This window comes from Myxocyprinus asiaticus, chromosome 23 (assembly GCF_019703515.2).
Source record: "Myxocyprinus asiaticus isolate MX2 ecotype Aquarium Trade chromosome 23, UBuf_Myxa_2, whole genome shotgun sequence".
NCBI lineage: Eukaryota > Metazoa > Chordata > Actinopteri > Cypriniformes > Catostomidae > Myxocyprinus > Myxocyprinus asiaticus.
This window is the reverse complement of record NC_059366.1, coordinates 43,690,935-43,710,787: the sequence shown is the minus strand read 5'-3', so window position 1 is coordinate 43,710,787 and position 19,853 is coordinate 43,690,935. Positions and strand designations below refer to the sequence as shown.

Below are 19,853 nucleotides of genomic sequence, written 5' to 3'. Positions count from 1 at the left end.
GTGTGTCTCTCTCTCCCCCTCCTCACTCTTACAGACCATAAGAAGACCTATGGGGAAGAACATGGCTCATGCCAAGCTGGGATCGCAGGCGTTTTCACTGAGGTCAGTAGAACTATGAGCTTGTTATGTGTTTTTACATGTGTGGTGCTCTTGGATGTTACATATGTGCTTTGATTACATATTGATAAGACACTATGAAATCAAAATTGGAGTTTTGTGGCTGTTAGTTCATGTCTGTTAGCTTTAAGGCCATACTGTACATATGCTACTCTTAAAGGATATACAGTCTTTCTTTCTAGAGACTTTCATTTCCAAAAAACTGTTTTTTAATAGGTCCCTCCACAACTTCCTGTTACTATAGGAAGTACGTAAACACAGGAGAGAAAAATGTGCTTGTCTAACCATTTTATGGGGTCTTTAAAGGGGTAGTTCACCAAAAAATCACAATTCCGTCATAATTTGCTCACTCTCGTATCATATGCTGTTCTTTCTTCCTTGGAACACAAAATGAGAAATTTATTTGCATGTCCAAACGTTTTTTGTTTTTTAAAAGTCAATTGTGACAAGTGGCTATCAAAGTCCAAAAAAAGCATCATAAAAGTAATCCATATGAATTGTGCATTACATTCCAAGTCTTCTGATGCCATGTGGACTACTTATAAGGTTTATTTTTTGAGATAGACAGCCCCTGCACACTAAATGCTTTCATTGTATGGAAAAGAGCAGCTCAATGTCTTTTGTGTTCCAAGAAGAAGGAAGTCATGTAATTATATATTACATGAATTATGACAGAATTGCGATTTGTGGTGAACTATTCCTTTAAGTGGAACGTTTCATTAGTTATAGTGGCCTATTGGTTTATGTCCACAGCCACTGTTCAACAGATCTCTGCAAAAATTTGAATAGAAGTCAAACTGTTTGTGTGCAATATACACATTTGCACAACATGAAAGCTGAAAGTTGTTTGTCCACATGCCTTTCATATTAGCCCTTTGACCCTTTCAGTGTATTTAGTATAAAGTGCAGCCAACCAAAGCATTTATATGCAGTCAAAGCTTCGGCCAGCCACTGTTTAAGAAGTTTTTGGAAAAGACATCGTAGCACAGGCTGATGTTATTCCCAATAACAAATTCATTTTTATCATTAGATCACCATCTAACTCTTTTCACTTTGTGTGTGTTAAAGGTGAAGTGTGTAATTTTTCGATTTTAAAATACTTTCTCCTGTGCCAGCGTAATATGCCAAGACAACTGTAAGTAAGGCATTTGTAGGTTGATTTCCCCCAATATGTAAACACTGTGCCTCTGTCGTGCTATCAGAACATTGCTCTGTTTGTTTGAGCATTCTGTCCAAACTGACAGAGCAACATTGGCTCAGTGGTGTGAGTCTGGGGCGGGAATATTGCTGACATCCTGTCAGAATTACTGTAGTACTAGATTACAATCGAGAGATTCAACACAGAGCAATTTGCGTTCTCAAACTGAGAAATCATTGGTTTCTATGACAATGCTCATATTGCAAAACGGCATTGTTGTAGATGACAGCATAATATTTAATCACTATTTTTTAATTTTTTTATTTATTTTTCTCCCCAATTTGGCATGCTCAATTCCCAATGCGCTCTAAGTCCTCGTGGTGGCATAGTGACTCGCCTCAATCCAGGTGGCAGAGGACGAATCTCAGTTGCCTCCACGCCTGAGACCATCAATCCGCGCATCTTATCACGTGGCTAGTTGAGCGCATTACCACGGAGACGTAGCATGTGTGGAGGCTTCACGCAATTCTCCGCAGCAACAACTCACCGCGCGCCCCACCGAGAGTGAACCACATGGGAGGTTACCCCATGTGACTCTACCCTCCCTAGCAACCGGGCCAATATGGCTGCTTAGGAGACCTGACTGGAGTCACTCAGCATGCCCTGGGATTCGAACTCGCGACTCCAGGGGTTGTAGTCAGCGTCAATACTTGCTAAGCTACCCAGGTACCCCTTTAATTACTATATTAATTCATTAATTAATCTCTATTTGTTCTTTCAAAATTTTTAAGATTAAAAAAAGCACTTCAGGTAATCAAATGGCAAATGTAACAAAAATATCGTTAACTATCTTTAATTGTTAAGGCCGCTGCTATATTGGTTCCTGAACTTGAACATGAATGGTTTTTACAAGTCAGAATCTTGTAATTACGGTAATTCAGACATGACTTGAACGCACCATATCTGTTTAATTCAATCAATGGGAGATACTTTATGAAACCAGTTTGAAAATTATTTCTTTTCAGCTCCATTTGGTGACGCTAGTGGCACAGAAATTATACATTTCACCTTTAAAGAAGAACAATATATGGTTGGAAACTTAAACTCCCTGGATGTTCTTGTTACTAGGGGATTATAATTTATTCATCAGAATCTGTATTTCAAGAAATGGCAGAGGAATTCACATAATGTCTGTGAGACAAGTAGAACAAACAGACAAAAATGTATTACGTGATTTGGCAGATGCTTTAAGTATAAGGTAAGAAGAGACAAAAGCTCTGTTTCAAAACCTAGTGAGCTCCCTACCTAGAAAGCATTATAAATAGTGCTGTCAGTCGCAATTAATCACATAATTTTTCGTACTTGATCGCGATTAATTGCAGATTTTGAAAGTGCTGAAATTTGACTTTAAATATACTTCTTTTCCTGTCGAAATGCATTTATTTCCATCTTAGGAAAGAAAACAAAACAATATGTAACAATATAATGCTTTATTAAAAAATTTCCAAACAAAGCCTTCCACAGTATAAAAGTAGAAATACACTAAAATAGCACCAACATTAAGTCATATTAAATGTTTCCTAAAGTCTAAGTAGGAGGTTTACTAATTGATATTAATTGCAGTGGGCATTAAATCTCTTAAACTCTCATCCTCCACAATATTAATTGACAGGTAGACTGTGGCTATCCGCTTTGTTACAGCAATCGTGAAACCGCGATCATGATTCACGTCAGGGCATTAGAGTGTAGCGCCGCTTGCAGACAAAAACGTCTCATTCTGCATTTTGGTGATAGTTAAGACTTGACTGCTTCTGTGGTAGTTAAAATGTGCCTTACTTGGGCTAAAAAATACTTGAAGTCATATCTGGGTTTGTTTTGTACAACAAATAGTGTTAAAACCTCCTTTCCCCACCATTTTATCACTGATACGGTAGTGTTGTTGTGTGTGTTTGTGGAGGCTAATGACTCCATGCAGACGCATCGCAAAGGTTCCGCCCTTCCGACCAGTGTTTATGCTGGTTTATGCTGTATTAACGGTAAATGCATTAATCGTGATTAAGAAAAATTAGCGCATTTAACTATTTAAATTAATCACATGTTAACATGTTAATTTTGACAGCTCTTATTATAAGGTATTAAAGACATCAGACTAGGGCTGTATATTGATAAAGATTTCCTGATTCAATTCCGATTCGAAAGCTCTTGATTTGACTCTTAATTTGATTTGATTGCAATATTATAGTTATGCCTATTTTGCTTACATATGAAATAAATTCTCTCTAAGCTAATGCTTTTAAATATACAGGGACCTTCTAATTTTGTACATTATTAAAATATACATTTTACTCATTTTATCATTAGTTTTTCATCATTTTGGTCACATTTTAGCTTTTAAAAATGTACAAATTCCATGCAATCCATATACTTGTATAATTGTGCTATTTACATGTATTTACATTGATATCAGAACAAGTGCTTAAATGGTACTGTCTCTTTAAGAATAGCGGCAGTTCAGTGAGCGTCTCACAGAAGTGTGCATATTAATGAGTGAAGTTGCAATGCTTCTTTTCCATATCCATGCTATGTGTGATTAGAATTGAATGTTTCTTTTGTTGTTGTTGTTTTTGAGCAAAATGAGCAAAAATGGTATTAAAAGAGACATTATTCAGTGGCAAATGGATTGCGTGGATCTTTTATTTTTTTGACACATGTCACACAGAACAAGTCAAGCAAACTTTTATCCTCAACACGCAGAGAAAGGATCTTGCTGCTGAACTTCTACCCAGCCCTTCACCAGACATCATTGGAACATAGTTGGCGTTGTCTTGTTCCATTAAAGCTGAAATCAGTGTTGGAAGTTCAGACAAAAAGAAATCTGAAAGGCTTAATCCATGGCAGACTGGAATTCCTCACATCTCTTCCATGGTGGTGCATCTGCTCTACAGCTGCTTTGTAGCTTGGGTCGTAATGGCATCTTATCATTTGGAAGAACATCTTAAGTGACCATCAAGACCCAAAGCGTCTAAAACAGATGTTAAAAAAAACTCTGACACTCCTTGACTGAGCGCTGATGGCTCGGCTGGAGGTGGTGTTTTACATGTTTGGCAGTACTGACCGAGTCCAATAGCATTTGTGTGGTTTTAGCAGTCTGGCCTTGTCAATGGAAAAAGCAGTGAGAGACATCCATTTGTGGCTTGATAGAACTCAGATCAACTACACAAGAGCCCTGTTTCCTTCATCATTCATGGGATATTCCATACGTCTATTTTTTTATTATTATTATTTGTATCGGGATGGAAAAAAAAAATTTCCACAAAAGATTCTGTGCTAAATATTTATGACTAAACTTTTTTGTAGTAGTACTTGCTAAGGCAAATTTTACTTTTACTATTTCTCATATTCAGGGTTAGGGATCTGAACAAACCACTAACCTGCATTAAACTTTTGTGCATAACTCGTCCCACACCATTTGAGCTCCAGACATGATAAATGGGGATCTTAAAAAATGGTATATTTTGGGGCCTGGGTAGCTCAGTGAGTAAAGATGCTGACTATCACCCCTGGAGTAACGAGTTCGAATCCAGGGCGTGCTGAGTGACTCCAGCCAGGTCTCTTTAGCAACCAAATTGGCCTGGTTGCTAGGGAGGGTAGAGTCACATGTGGTAACCTCCTCTTGGTCACTATAATGTGGTTCTCACTCTCAATGGGACGCGTGGTGAGTTGTGCGTGGATGCTGCGGTGGATGGCGTGAAGTCTCCACACGTGCTATGTCTCCACTGAGATTCGTCCTCCGCCACCCGGCTTGAGGCGAGTCACTATGCCACCACGAGGACTTAGAGTGCATTGGGAATTGGGCATTCCAAATTTAAAAAAATAAATAAATAAATAAATAAATAAATATATATATATATATATATATTCAATTACTGTGGTCATGTAAAACAAAATGCCTTTTTTTGGAGAGTGATGTTGTGGAGCAATTAAAACAGATCAAAGTCCTCTCTCAGTTTCTTTCTCAGCTTCCATTGAGTGATAAAAGCAGAGAACGACAGCATGCTTTTCAGCTCGTTTGTGGCTTTTGGTTGACCAGAGCCTCACCAAACGCTTTGTGTTTTTTTTCCTATAATTATAAGCTTCATTTTTATTTATTTTTTTCAGCCATGAGGAAATGTGCAGAAGCCTGTTGAAAAGTTATTGGCTTTTTGAATGTATCTCACATGAGTTTTATGTTGATTTCTAGGAACTGGTTGTTATGGGTGCGCCCGGGTCTTATTACTGGACCGGAACAGTTAAAGTGTATAACATGACATCCAGTACACACTACAACCTTAATCAAGATGACCTGAGTCCTCCGAGATACAGTTATCTCGGTAATACCTGCTTTATTTTAAAACCACAACAAAACTATTACAGTATTCCATGTTATTACCATCAATATTGCACCTAAGCCTATAACAGATTTCTGTTATTTTTAGGATATGCAGTGACTGCTGGTCACTTTTCTTCCCTGACTGCCTTAGACATTGCGGCTGGTGCACCACAAGACAGTGGTGGTGGAAAAGTAGGTGCTTGTAACTTTGTTCCCTAACCAGTTTATTGCAATGCTAAGAAGTTGCACCATAGACACCAGGTTTTGTTGCTTGGCCACTTAGACATAATGAAACTACTATTTCATCCATTTTATAGGTTTACATCTTCAGAATTGAGGGAACATCTCTTGTGAAGACCTTTCAAGCCTCAGGGAAAATGGTGGGTACAGTGAACAGTTTATTTACAAACTGAAATAATATAACATAATAATTTCTATTGCTTTACGTAGTCAAGCATAGCTCCTTAGGCCGTGTCCAAACAGGCTACATTTTAATTTGAAACACTCGTTTTCTATTGGTGTTTTCCTCCATCAAAAACAGAGCGTTTCGAAAATGCATACTTTGAAAAATTATGACGTTAAAAGCTAAAAACGAAGGTTTCAAACTTAAAGGTGCACTCCTTAAAAAAAGTTTCACTTCTAAAGAAATTAATCAATTAATATTAATATGAAACATACTGTATGTATAATACTATGACCACTAACATGAGATAAAGACTCCAGCCTTATCATTAACCTTATTAAAGTGGGGCTGCCATGTTAGTGTAACCATCCTGTTATTCGACACTTTCACTCATGAATTAAATTAATCATGACTGACTGTGAAAAGTGAATTTTAACAATGGCATCGGCATCTATTGTGTTTGAATGATGCTGCATCCAGGCTCCTAGATCAGTCAGTGTAAGTCCAAGAGGACATGAACAAAAAATTTGCTGAGCGCACCCTTAAACGGATTAGTGTGGACGTGTCCTGAAAAGCATAGTTCACCCAAAAAAAATGAAATTCTTTAATCATTTCCTCACTCTCGTGTCATTCCAAACCTCTATGATGTTCTTTCTTCCATGGACTGAACCCATAGGAAGATATTTAGCAGAAGTCCAGACTTTGGATTTTAAAATGGGAACTGAGGATATCTGATCTCAAAATAAAAAAAATAAAAAGTATCATAAAAGAAGTCTAAATGACTCATGTGCAATATTCCATGTCTACTGAAGCCATACGATAAAGAAGACGGATCCCGCCAGGTAATAAAAAATAAAAAAAGAGGTCATTTTCATTTTTCTTTTCATAATTGTGACTTTATTTCTCTCAATTTCTACTTTATAACTCACAATTATGTGATATAAACTCGCAATTACGTGATAAAACACGCAATTGTGACTATTTTTGCATTTGCAGTGGCATTTCTCATCATTGCGTAGCATTCTCTCAATGCGACAATCTTACAAATACAGGGCCTATCATTAGAACAACTAAGTTAAAGAGTATATAACCATACTATATGGACATAAAACATTTGACTTAAAACAGTCATCGTTTGTTGTAGCTACAGAATAAAGCCAGCAAACGCTCGGATGCGCTTTACGTAAGGGACCGTCTGAAAATTCCACCCACTGCATTAACATATTGGGAAAATATGAACTGTAGTAATTCAGTCTATCCACTGGCAGCCTACTACAATCTTCAGAGTCTTAAAATTTATTTTAACAGTTTTTTTTAAATATATAACTTCTTTATAATAGGCATAAGTCAGTTGATTGAATGCTTGGACACCACTGATGTTTTGGCGCAGTGGGTGGAATTTTCAGACAGTCCCTTACGATATAAACTTGCAAGTATGTGTTCTAAACTCGCAATTGCATGATAAAAACTCACAGTTGTGACTATGTCTCGCAATTGTGAGTTATACAGTTGAAATGATGAGAAATAAAGTCACAAGTGTGAAATAAAAAGTCAGAATTACCTCTTTTATTTTTTTATTACCAGGTGGAATCTGTCTTCCATAGATAGATTTGTGTGAGGAACATTCCTAAAATTACATTTTTTGTAGGTTTTTTTGTTTGTTTGATGCTTACCTTTAAAAATGTAGCGTTGAGTCATCTTGTGCTACATTTAACGTCAATGATGTCAACTTCATTGGTGCTCGTGTGTTTCGTCATTGTTATTGAATGTGGCATGGCACTCAAGTTTGAAACGACTTGGGTAAATAATGGCACAAAGTCTATTTTTTTTTTTTAAATGGCTTTTATAAAAAAAAATGTGAATCTTCGTAAACTGTTGCCTATATAAGGTCTGTATTAGAGCCAGGTAGTTGTTTGCTTTAAGTGATCATACGCTTCCTTTCACTACAGAGATACTAACAGCAGACTCCAGTTAGGGTTGTTGGGGCAGCATAGCTCAGTCATAGCTTGACTTTCTTCCTAAAGGAAAAATCATTAGAACTGTATAAGATAATGTAAATGTTGGACACAGAGGAGTGATTTGTCCTGTGCATGGCGTTGTAACCTGACCCGTTTGCTCTCGGCTCGACTTGGTTTCAGATGGGCTCTTACTTTGGCTCCTCATTGTGTGCAGTTGACCTAAACGCAGACGGACTGTCAGATTTGCTGGTGGGAGCGCCCATGCACAGCGAGGTCCGGGACGAAGGCCAGGTTTCTGTTTACCTCAGCAGGGGCAATGTGAGTTCACTTTGCTTAAAATGCAATGTTATAAAAATAAATTAATGGTTAAGGACACCAATATTTTTCCAAAAAACACTTAAATTCCACTGAAGTTGCTATACTTACTTTTCATTTATGGGTAAATGTTGTATTTAACAAACAATCTGACTTCACATGTTTTTGCACCTGTTTGTTCAGGGAGTAATGGAGGAAGTTACGTTACTGAACGGTAACAATGCTTACAATGCCCATTTTGGCGAGTGCATCACATCTCTCGGGGACATTGATGACGACGGTTACCAAGGTCAGTATCTGGAGTCTGTTTACACTGAAAATGATGCAATGGATGAGTTTCTAAGACCAAAATTCTACAACATTTAATATGAAAAGGTCACTGAAGTCTAGTGTACATCAGAGCTCTTCAACTCTTTCCATGCAAAGAAAATTTACATTTAAAAGTTACATTTTATTGAAATGATTACGAATTATTTGGTCTGCTAGTTGATGAGCCTCTTGTAAATGTTACAAAATTACACATGCAGATATTCGTAGTCACCCATAAAGAAATGTGATACATGACAATATTTTGTTTGCACATATTATTTGTTTATGTTGATTAAATATATACTTGTATATATTATTTGGGTCAAACAGGAGATAATTATATACATTTTGAATACATAATTGTAAACCCAAACATGTTATTTTAAATCTGAATATACAGTATATACTTATAAATCCGAATTTATAGTTGTAAATCTGAATATAAATGTTTATATATATATAAATATCTAAATCTAAATATATAGTTTAAAGTCTGAATATGTAGTTGTAAATCTGAATATGTTTTTTATATCTAAATATTTATTTGTACATTTGAATATATAGTTATAAATCCGGCATATAGTTAATGCATATTTATAAATCTGAATATATATTTGTAAATTCGAATATATAGTTCTAAATCTTTAATATATACTGTTGTTATAAATCAGAATATACATTTGTAAAACCCGAATATATAGTTGCAAATCTAAATATATAAATGCAAATCCTGAATATATACAATTAACTTGATTCTCAGGAATGCTGGAAGACACACACTCATTTTCCATATTTCTATATAATGATCAGCATAGTAGTATATATTAACTGTGTATATATATTCAAATTTCACTATGATTTAAAAAATATATGATTTATATATCTAAAAACAGCTATTTTGTAGTATTTTGAAATATATGTTGCATATTCAGTATGTAGAAATATTGTATGTGACTTTTTTATATTACAGAAAACCATACATGAACATAGAGTACATATTATATACACTGGTGGCCAAAAGTTTGGAATAATGTACAGATTTTGCTCTTATGGAAAGAAATTGGTACTTTTATTCACCAAAGTGGCATTCAACTGATCACAATGTATAGTCAGGACATTAATAATGTGAAAATTACTATTACAATTTGAAGAAAATGTTCAGAACTTCTTAAACTTCTTCAAAGAGTTCTCATCAAAAAATCCTCCACGTGCAGCAATGACAGCTTTGCAGATCCTTGTTATTCTAGCTGTCAGTTTGTCCAGATACTCAGGTGACATTTCACCCCACACTTCCTGTAGCACTTGCCATAGATGTTGTCGGGCACTTCTCACGCACCTTACAGTCTAGCTGATCCCACAAAAGCTCAATGGGGTTAAGATCCAGAACACTCTTTTCCAATTATCTGTTGTCCAATGTCTGTGTTTCTTTGCCCACTCCAACCTTTTCTTTTTGTTTTTCTGTTTCAAAAGTGTTTTTTTCTTTGCAATTCTTCCCATAATGCCTGCACCCCTGAGTCTTCTCTTTACTGTTGTACATGAAACTGGTGTTGAGCGGGTAGAATTCAATGAAGCTGTCAGCTGAGGACATGTGAGGCGTCTATTTCTCAAACTAGAGACTCTGATGTACTTATCCTCTTGTTTAGTTGTACATCTGGTCTTCCACATCTCTTTCTGTCCTTGTTAGAGTCAGTTGTCCTTTGTCTTTGAAGACTGTAGTGTACACCTTTGGATGAAATCTTTCAAGCATTGTATAGCCTTCATTCCTCAAAACAATGATTGACTGATGAGTTTCTAGAGAAAGCTGTTTCTTTTTTGCCATTTTTGACCTAATATTGACCTTAAGACGTGCCAGTCTATTGCATACTGTGGCAACTCAAAAACAAACACAAAGACAATGTTAAGCTTCATTTAATGAACCAAATATCTCTCAACTGTGTTTGATATAATGGCAAGTGATTTTCTTGTACCAAATGATCAATTTAGCATGATTACTCAAGGATAAGGTGTTGGAGTGATGGCTGCTGTCTAGATTTTATCAAAAATTACTTTTTTTCAAATAGTGATGGTGCTGTTTTTTACATCAGTAATGTCCTGACCACTTTGGTGATTTAAAGTACCAGTTTCCTTCCGAAACAGCAAAATCTGTACATTATTCCAAACTTTTGGCCGCCAGTGTATGTGTTTTACGTATTGCCATTCTGTTTATCAGATTTTTCGACATTAAGTAGCTTCTCTTCTCTTCTCTTCAGACTCTCTTCTGTGACTAATATCCTCACTTTTGACTTTCCAACTCGAGTGAGTTTCAACTCATGCTTGATGCATTTGCTGATTAAAGCTTTATTTTTCCACATGTTGCCTTAGCTTTCTGTAATCATAGTCTCCGGGCAGCATCGCAGTTAGTGTTTGGGGAGTCTTAACTATCACAGAATTTGAATAACTTTAATTTCACTTGAAATAAACAGACCGAAAGCTTCCTTTAATGTGGGAATGAGATCGTAATGAATTCCAGTAGAGAAAGCAACCCAACACCTGGATGTCCTGTACATCAGAGCCTTTGCTCCGACTCTACACAAACACACCTGATGAAGTTCATTAAGAATGGCCCAAAGAATATCTGATAAGTGGAGACAGATGTGCCGGATTAAAACAGGAAGTGAATCTTTCCAGGGTAGGACAGCAAGAGCGTTGGCAGCTCCTAAGAAATAAATAAATATCAAGAATTGTAGTCCAAAAATTTTTTTTTTAAATTGGCTATTTTAGGACTGCACGATTATGACAAAAATCATGACTGTCAATTATTTCCCTTTGTATTGTAATTGTGATTAATTTCAAAGGTTTTTTTTTTTTTTTTTGCCAGAAAGAGTTTTCTTAAATATATTAACAGAAGTTCTACAGTGTCTAATTTGACAAGGTGGTTTCCAGGGCACTAGGTAAGGTAAGTTTGCTATAGGTCTATGCCATTCCTGATTAACATGCTGTCAGAGTCATGACTGGGCATAATATTAGGTAGGCAAAGCTGTTCTACTGATTATATTGGCATATTGGAGTCTTGGACACTTTTCATGATTACTTAATTGTGGCAGCTGTAATTGTAATCTCGATTATTTATTCGATTAATTGTGCAGCCCTACTGTATATTATTAGTTGTGCTTGCTAAAACAAATGACAAGAAATGTAAGTATTTTTGGCTCATGCTTCAGAAAGCAGTTTTTTATATTATTTATTTATTTGTATTGTTTTGGTGGGGTGGGGGGGTCATAGAAAGGTAAAAGTCTCCTGAGTGTCAAAAAGTTATTTGTATATGTTATAAGTAGCAATAAATGGACTTCTAGTAGTTCAGATCCAGTCGCAGGTCCTTTGCAGTATCCCTTAAGCCAGATGCACACTGTGTGTCTGAATGGCCGTATAACGTCATCAACTTTGACAACCTTTTCGACAGGCAAAATTAAAATTATTCCACTCAAACCAAACAAGTGATTGTGCTAATGTTGCTAATGTTTAGCCTAGAGAACTTAAGAACTTCAATAGAAGCTGAGGCCACGTCCTTAAAAAAACAGTTTTCATTCGAAAACGCATGGATTTCACTACATTTACGCCTCTCATCCACACTGGAATGGCATTTTCCTCCACCAGAAACTGAGTCTTTTGAAAAATACTCCCCATAACTGCAAACTTTGGAAAATGATGACACTAGGAAACTGAAAGCAGAGTTTTAATATTTAAACAGATTAGTGTGGGAGTGGCCTAAGGTTCATCGCAAAGGCAGTTAATTCATCAGCGAGCATATCACACTAAGCAATCTAAGACTGGGTCCTACGATGAAAGACTTCTTTAAAGGTCCCCTGAATTTGTCTCAGGCGACACAAAAATCGTTCAATGTGTACTCAGCTTTATCCCTATTTTCAAAGTCTTTCTTTGTGACTCATTTGATCTTCCCTTCTTCTGCAGATGTAGCGATTGGAGCCCCAAAAGAGGATGATTATGGAGGAGCCATCTACATATACCATGGTGACATCACAGGAATAGTTAACAAGTACTCTATGGTAATTAACGCCTTTCTGTCATTATGAGTGAAATTACATCATTAGCTTTCATCAGTATTCTGTAGAACATTAGTCTGGAAACCTGCATTTTTTGTGCTTTCTCTGGAAATAAGATGACTATATTAAAATTAATACCATTGAATGATTTGGTCAGCAGTGCATCACGTGTTTCACTGAAAACCTCATGCAATTTAAAGTAAACATGAAATTAAAACCTACCCTATTAATTTTCTTAATGCACGCTCCTGGTCTAACTGTGCACAGTTTATCAAATTTCTTGTCAACCCCTCCTTTCCAACCACCTGTTATATACTTCTTTTCACAATCTAATCAAAAGAGCACAGCGGTGCCCGCCCAATTTTTCAGCCTACTTGGTTCTGGAAGTTATTTTTATTTATTGTTTTCCATAGGAATTTTTTTAAGAAAGTCTTTCATAAAAGTGTTTTAAGCCATGAACCAAACCATCCAGCTACGAGGTAATTCACTACATTACAAACTTTAATTTAAAGCTAAAAAGTATTTGAAAATCGGACAAAAACTCAAAGGTACAAGACTGTGTACGTAAAGGGATAGTTCACCCAAAAATGAAAATTCTTTCATCATTTACTCACTCTAATACCATCCCAGGTGTGCATGACTTTCTTTCTCCTGCAGAACCCAAAAGAAGACTGTAATGCAAGTGAATGGTGGCCAAATCTTTGAAGCTCCAAAAAGCACATAAAGGCAGGATAAAAGTAATCCATAAGACTCCAGTGGTTAAATCCATGTCTTCAGAAGTGACATGATAGGTTTGGGTGAGAAACAGATTAATATTTAAGTCCTTTTTTACTATTAATTCTCCTCCCTGCCCAGTAGTTGGCGATATGCACGAGGAATATTAATCGACAAAAACAAAAGAAGAAGAATGTGAAAGTTAAAGTGGAGATTTATGGGATATATTTATAGGACTTAAATATTGATCTGTTTCTCACACACACCTTGTCACGGTCTTGTCACTCTGTTAGTCTGGGTTTTGGTCTGACAGGACCGTGGCATCATCGTCTCATGTCTGTCTTTGTGTGAGCGCGTGGTTTCGGTTGTATTCCCTGCCGTGCGCTCTTCGGTCCGTCTTGTTTCATGCCGGGGGCACGCTGTCTGGATTCTGACTTCCTGTCTGGTTCGGTTTCGGTCTGCGTCGGGATCCGGACACATGTGCTCCATGTCTGTCTGTTATTATGGATGCATCGTGCTTATGTCATCTTGGCAGCATGCACTCGCGTCAATAGTTTGTCTGGCTCTCGCGAATGCAGGCTGCGCCTCGGGTCACACTCGCGTTGTGTTGTGCGCCCGGGTCGCGAGCTGTCTTCATGTTGGACTGAGGTTTGGTCACTGTGGTCTAAGGTGTCGGGTGTGTGTGTGGCTGAACTCTCGCACAGGCGTCCTGTCTTGTTTTTGTCGCCTGTTGCGTGCATCACGTGGCGTTTACCTCGTGATGTACGCTCATGTTTCGTTTAGTGTGAGAATGCGTGGCATTCTCTCATCTTGTTTGTCGGTTGGCATGGGCGTATATTGCCTTACTGTCTTGGCGATTTGCGCTCATGCCATTAGGGTGTTTTGTTGTCTTGTAAGAGCACGTGGATTTGTTTTGTTTTTGTATCGCCGCGTGTCTCTCTGTCTTACATCATACACCGCCTCCTTGTTTGCCCATTATTAGTTTATTAGTCACACTTGCCCTGTCTTGTTAACCTGTTGAGTTTTCTCCCTATTTAGTCTCCTCATGTTTGCTGTCTGGTTCCAGTTCGTCTTTTTTGTTCAGTTGGTGTTGGTCTCGTGTTCCAGTCGGTCTAGTTCGTGTCTTATCAGTCTGGTTTTCCATCCCTGTTCGTTCTGGTTGGTCCTGGTCCCTGTTTTGTCTGCCTCAGCCCCTCTTCATTTAGCTCTGCCATGGACTTGTTTGTTGTCCCCCTTGTGGGAATTTTAGTTTGTTTTTTTATTTATTTTTGTATATAAATAAATTCCTTTTTTTTTCAGTGTGCGTTTGGGTCCTGATCCTCAATCTCTGCGTTCGTGACATCATATTGCTTCTGAAGACATGGATTTAACCACTGGAGTCTTATGTGCTTTGGAGCTTCAAAATGTTGGTACCTATTCACTTGCATTGTGAGGACCAACAGAGCTTAAATATTATTCTAAAAATATGTACTGTACAAATAAATAAGTAGTTAGACCAACTCGACTGCGCCATTCACAGTGTGTCACGGAAGTGGGCGGTCGCTACAGAGCTTGTTTGACCTTGTTTGTTCGCTGCGATACTCTGATTGGTGGATCTTTCTCTGCTGGAAATAATGTAGACAGATTCCTTCAGCAGAAGCATATATCATCGATTAACAACTTCAGAGCTCACAGTAGGTTTGTCTTTAAAAGTTAGCATTAAAATAATTTTGTCTACGAGGAAATTAATGGGATTTTAACTTGTGGAATCAGACTGTTACGCTCAATTCCTGAAGGATAAAATCAAGTCTCGCCCTACTCAGAAATACAGTATTAATGGGTAGTATGTTGACTTTAATGCTTTGGTTGGGTATTTAGTCACTGAATTGCTTCCATCCCAAACTATTTACTTACTGTGTTTATATGAATACTGCCTTAATGCTGCTGATACTGAATTAATACTGCTGATTGCTCCATGTCATGTTCTCTCTCTCACCTTGATTCTAAACAGAGATTGTCTGGGCGAAACATCAACCCCACCCTCCAAATGTTCAGCCAGTCAATTTCCGGCAATGTGGACATGGATGGGAATGGATATCCAGGTTTGGCTTTACTTTAGACACTTGGCTTGTTATGCTTAAATGAACAATGAGAATTTTCCAATTGAACAACATCAAAACCACCCAGAACCACTGCAGGTGCCAGACCACTTACTTTTTGGCCTTTCTTATATTCGTAAAGAGGGAAAACATACAATGTTTTAGGGTACATATGCCTGCTCCATTCTGTATGTATTATTAAATAAAGATGATTTTATCAAGGTCCGTTCAGAAGAATAAAATGCAACATAATAACAGCTACTCAGAGCAAAGCCCTTTCCAGTGAAGAACAAAGAAAGACCCTAGAATCGTAGCGGAAAATTTTGCACAGGCACGCACCACTCACATTTTTTTAATCACATCTTTAATTTGAACGTCCACAGAAGAATGCAAGAAATTAATTATGTGATGGAGAACGTTCCATCAATGTAACCGCTTTTTGACACGTTCTGTCTCTTGGGCTGAACTCATAACGCTGTGGCCAGCAAGCATTTTGTGTATACATTCCACAGTGGACGCTCACACACTTAAACTTACAGACATAAAAAGTAAGGCGGCTTCATTTTTTATTAGCAAAAAGAAATAGAGCTTGATTAATTTCATATATAGTAGTTTGCATGTAAAATAATTTTACTAAAATATTTTTTTTCTATTAAATTGTACATCTGATGATATGAAAATCATTTCCGACCTTCCTAATAAATGTTTTTGCTTCAATTTCAGATGTAACGATAGGGGCGTTCATGGCTGACAGTGTGGTGTTACTGAGGTGAGCACTTTAAATCTGGCAAGACCTAGTATTCTCAGTATTTAATTAAACACCCATTGACCTGTCCTTTCTGTTGATATGTGACAGATCCAGACCAGTTATATCAGTGGACGTCTCTATCTTCCTGCCTGTCTCTATCAACATCACAGTACCGCAGTGTCACAAAGGTCCTCAGCATCTCAACTGCTTCAATGTCACAGTCTGCATGAGCTTTAGAGGGAAACACGTACCTGGACACATAGGTAAGAGCAGCATTTCAAATGGGTGATATCATTTTTATATATTTTATTCGCTTTTTTTTTAAACAAGTCCACATATAATATAGTTAAGGTCTGAAAGTTACAGTAGTTTTTCATAGTACATCAAACTCTTTAAACAAAAGGATAATTTGATTTGAATCCTTAAAATTGCTTACTACCCTAAATGGTTATAAAGTAAAGTCTTCAGTTCTTTAACCACATGAAAAGCAGCCAGAGGTTAAAATGCAAACCACGGAGATTAGAATATTTCTTAATCGGACTCTAATCTATAATCATGGCATCTGTATTCATTAAATCATGCATTAAAATTTTGGAGGCTGTTATATTTGTTAGTCGACTCAGTGAGACTGACTGCATGTGTTCACTTAAAGGAATATTCTGGGTTCAATACAAGTTAAGCTCAGTCGACAGCATTTGTGGCATAATATTAATTCCCACAAAAAATCATTTCGAGTCGTCCCTCCTTTTTTAAAAAAAAAAAAAAAGCAAAGATCAAGGTTACAGTGAGGCACTTATAATGGAAGTGAATGGGGCCAATTTTTGGAGGGTTTAAAGGCAGAAATGTGAAGCTTATAAAAGCACTTAGGTACATTAATTCTTCTGTTAAAACTCATGTATTATATGAAGCATAAAGTTGTTTAAATTGTCGTTTTTACTGTAATTTTAGGGATTGTTCATATTACATTGCCATGGCAACATAGTTGTAAAATTGGCTATAACTTTACACAGAAAAGATTAGTAAGTGATTTTATCACTCTAAAATCATGTTAACCCACACATTGTTGATGTCTTGTGGCTATACTTTTGAAACACTGAGTATTTTAACGTTCAAAAATTGTCCCCCATTCACTTCCATTGTAAGAGCCTCACTGTAACCTTGAATTTTGCTTTTTTTTTTATAAAGAAAAGGAGGTACAAGTCAAAATACATTTTTGTGGTAATCAACATTATGCCTCAAATGCTGTCGAGTGAGCTCAACCTTTATTGAACCCGGAATATTCCTTTAACTTGCCGAGACACTGTGCGGTCATGGGGGCGTAGAAGATGTAGCTTTCTTTTGATTCGATAACCTCTTGTTCAACATTTGGGTGTGGCCACTTCTTGCTAAGTGTGTGGTCTTATGGGAGATGGCATATTTAAAGGGGGTGTTACATAATCGGATGTTTTGGGAAACAGAGAGCTGGTGTTAGCTGCGCTTGCCATCTATACTGGGAAAAAGCTGCAGCACCTTGTCTGTCTGGGTTCGGTAGACTGGGGTGAGGTCATAGTATGCTCACAGCTGGACATATAAAAGAACAATCCACTGCATTGGTAATGAAGTACAGTCATAAACCCAGACATTTATTAGTGTAACACCCTATGAGACCAATAGAGTAATAATAGCTCTTACATACTTTATGCAAGTACATGGACGCAGACGGGAGTGCTTGGCCAGTGTATTGCCAATGCATGGTCTGGTTGAACATAACTGTGGTGGTAACAAACCTCAGTACTCAAGGGGGTGATAGAGTTACCTTTAAAAGTATGTGCCAAAAAACTGGTTGCATTATTATTCAGGTGAGTTGGTATAAATAAGTTCATTTCAATTTACTTGCTGAGCTATTTTGTTTTCAAACTGTTGCTCTGCCATGACAGTGGTTGACTTGAAAGAGGAAACTCATTGTAGACACGAACAGTTCACACTATATCCGCTATAGTGCCCCTTGAGGCAACGTTGAGAATGTAACGCATACTTGCATTGTGTTATGAATCGCGGTCTGGTACATTCTGGAATGCAACAATACACTAAAGTGCATGCGTTCATGTACTTGTGTAGAGGAAGTTTCGGCCTTATTAGCAATTAAAGGGTCTATAATTACAGGTGCATCTCAATAAATTAGAATGTCGTGGAAAAGTTCATTTATTTCAGTAATTCAACTCAAATTGTGAAACTCGTGTATTAAATAAATTCAATGCACACAGACTGAAGTAGTTTAAGTCTTTGGTTCTTTTAATTGTGATGATTTTGGCTCACATTTAACAAAAACCCACCAATTCACTATCTCAAAAAATTAGAATATGGTGACATGCCAATCAGCTAATCAACTCAAAACACCTGCAAAGGTTTCCTGAGCCTTCAAAATGGTCTCTCAGTTTTGTTCACTAGGCTACACAATCATGGGGAAGACTGCTGATCTGACAGTTGTCCAGAAGACAATCATTGACACCCTTCACAAGGAGGGTAAGCCACAAACATTCATTGCCAAAGAAGCTGGCTGTTCACAGAGTGCTGTATCCAAGCATGTTAACAGAAAGTTGAGTGGAAGGAAAAAGTGTGGAAGAAAAAGATGCACAACCAACCAGAGAGAACCGCAGCCTTATGATTGTCAAGCAAAATCGATTCAAGAATTTGGGTGAACTTCACAAGGAATGGACTGAGGCTGGGGTCAAGGCATCAAGAGCCACCACACACAGACATGTCAAGGAATTTGGCTACAGTTGTCGTATTCCTCTTGTTAAGCCACTCCTGAACCACAGACAACGTCAAAGGCGTCTTACCTGGGCTAAGGAGAAGAAGAACTGGACTGTTGCCCAGTGGTCCAAAGTCCTCTTTTCAGATGAGAGCAAGTTTTGTATTTCATTTGGAAACCAAGGTCCTAGAGTCTGGAGGAAGGGTGGAGAAGCTCATAGCCCAAGTTGCTTGAAGTCCAGTGTTAAGTTTCCACAGTCTGTGATGATTTGGGGGTGCAATGTCATCTGCTGGTGTTGGTCCATTGTGTTTTTTGAAAACCAAAGTCACTGCACCCATTTACCAAGAAATTTTGGAGCACTTCATGCTTCCTTCTGCTGACCAGCTTTTTAAAGATGCTGATTTCATTTTCCAGCAGGATTTGGCACCTGCCCACACTGCCAAAAGCACCAAAAGTTGGTTAAATGACCATGGTGTTGGTGTGCTTGACTGGCCAGCAAACTCACCAGACCTGAATCCCATAGAGAATCTATGGGGTATTGTCAAGAGGAAAATGAGAAACAAGAGACCAAAAAATGCAGATGAGCTGAAGGCCACTGTCAAAGAAACCTGGGCTTCCATACCACCTCAGCAGTGCCACAAACTGATCACCTCCATGCCACGCCAAATTGAGGCAGTAATTAAAGCAAAAGGAGCCCCTACCAAGTATTGAGTACATATACAGTAAATGAACATACTTTCCAGAAGGCCAACAATTCACTAAAAATGTTTTTTTTATTGGTCTTATGATGTATTCTAATTTTGAGATAGTGAATTGGTGGGTTTTTGTTAAATGTGAGCCAAAATCATCACAATTAAAAGAACCAAAGACTTAAACTACTTCAGTCTGTGTGCATTGAATTTGTTTAATACACGAGTTTCACAATTTGAGTTG

The 19,853-nt window shown here is 37.5% G+C and overlaps 1 protein-coding gene across 4 annotated transcripts in view; it reads left to right on the top strand.

The window, feature by feature from the left end:
* Positions 1-19,853, top strand: part of itga9 (integrin, alpha 9) — a 144,182-nt gene that overhangs the window by 37,669 nt on the left and 86,660 nt on the right. For all 4 annotated transcript variants that reach the window (XR_007892693.1, XR_007892692.1, XM_051651112.1 and 1 more), the window contains 10 exons: positions 35-102; positions 5,496-5,625; positions 5,731-5,816; positions 5,942-6,004; positions 8,166-8,303; positions 8,484-8,589; positions 12,558-12,652; positions 15,354-15,444; positions 16,165-16,210; positions 16,298-16,452. Coding sequence is in view for 2 of the 4 variants with exons in the window: in XM_051651112.1 (XP_051507072.1) it covers positions 35-102; positions 5,496-5,625; positions 5,731-5,816; positions 5,942-6,004; positions 8,166-8,303; positions 8,484-8,589; positions 12,558-12,652; positions 15,354-15,444; positions 16,165-16,210; positions 16,298-16,452 (978 nt within the window). In the remaining 2 variants the exon portion in view is untranslated. The remainder of the gene's footprint in view (positions 1-34; positions 103-5,495; positions 5,626-5,730; positions 5,817-5,941; positions 6,005-8,165; positions 8,304-8,483; positions 8,590-12,557; positions 12,653-15,353; positions 15,445-16,164; positions 16,211-16,297; positions 16,453-19,853) is intronic.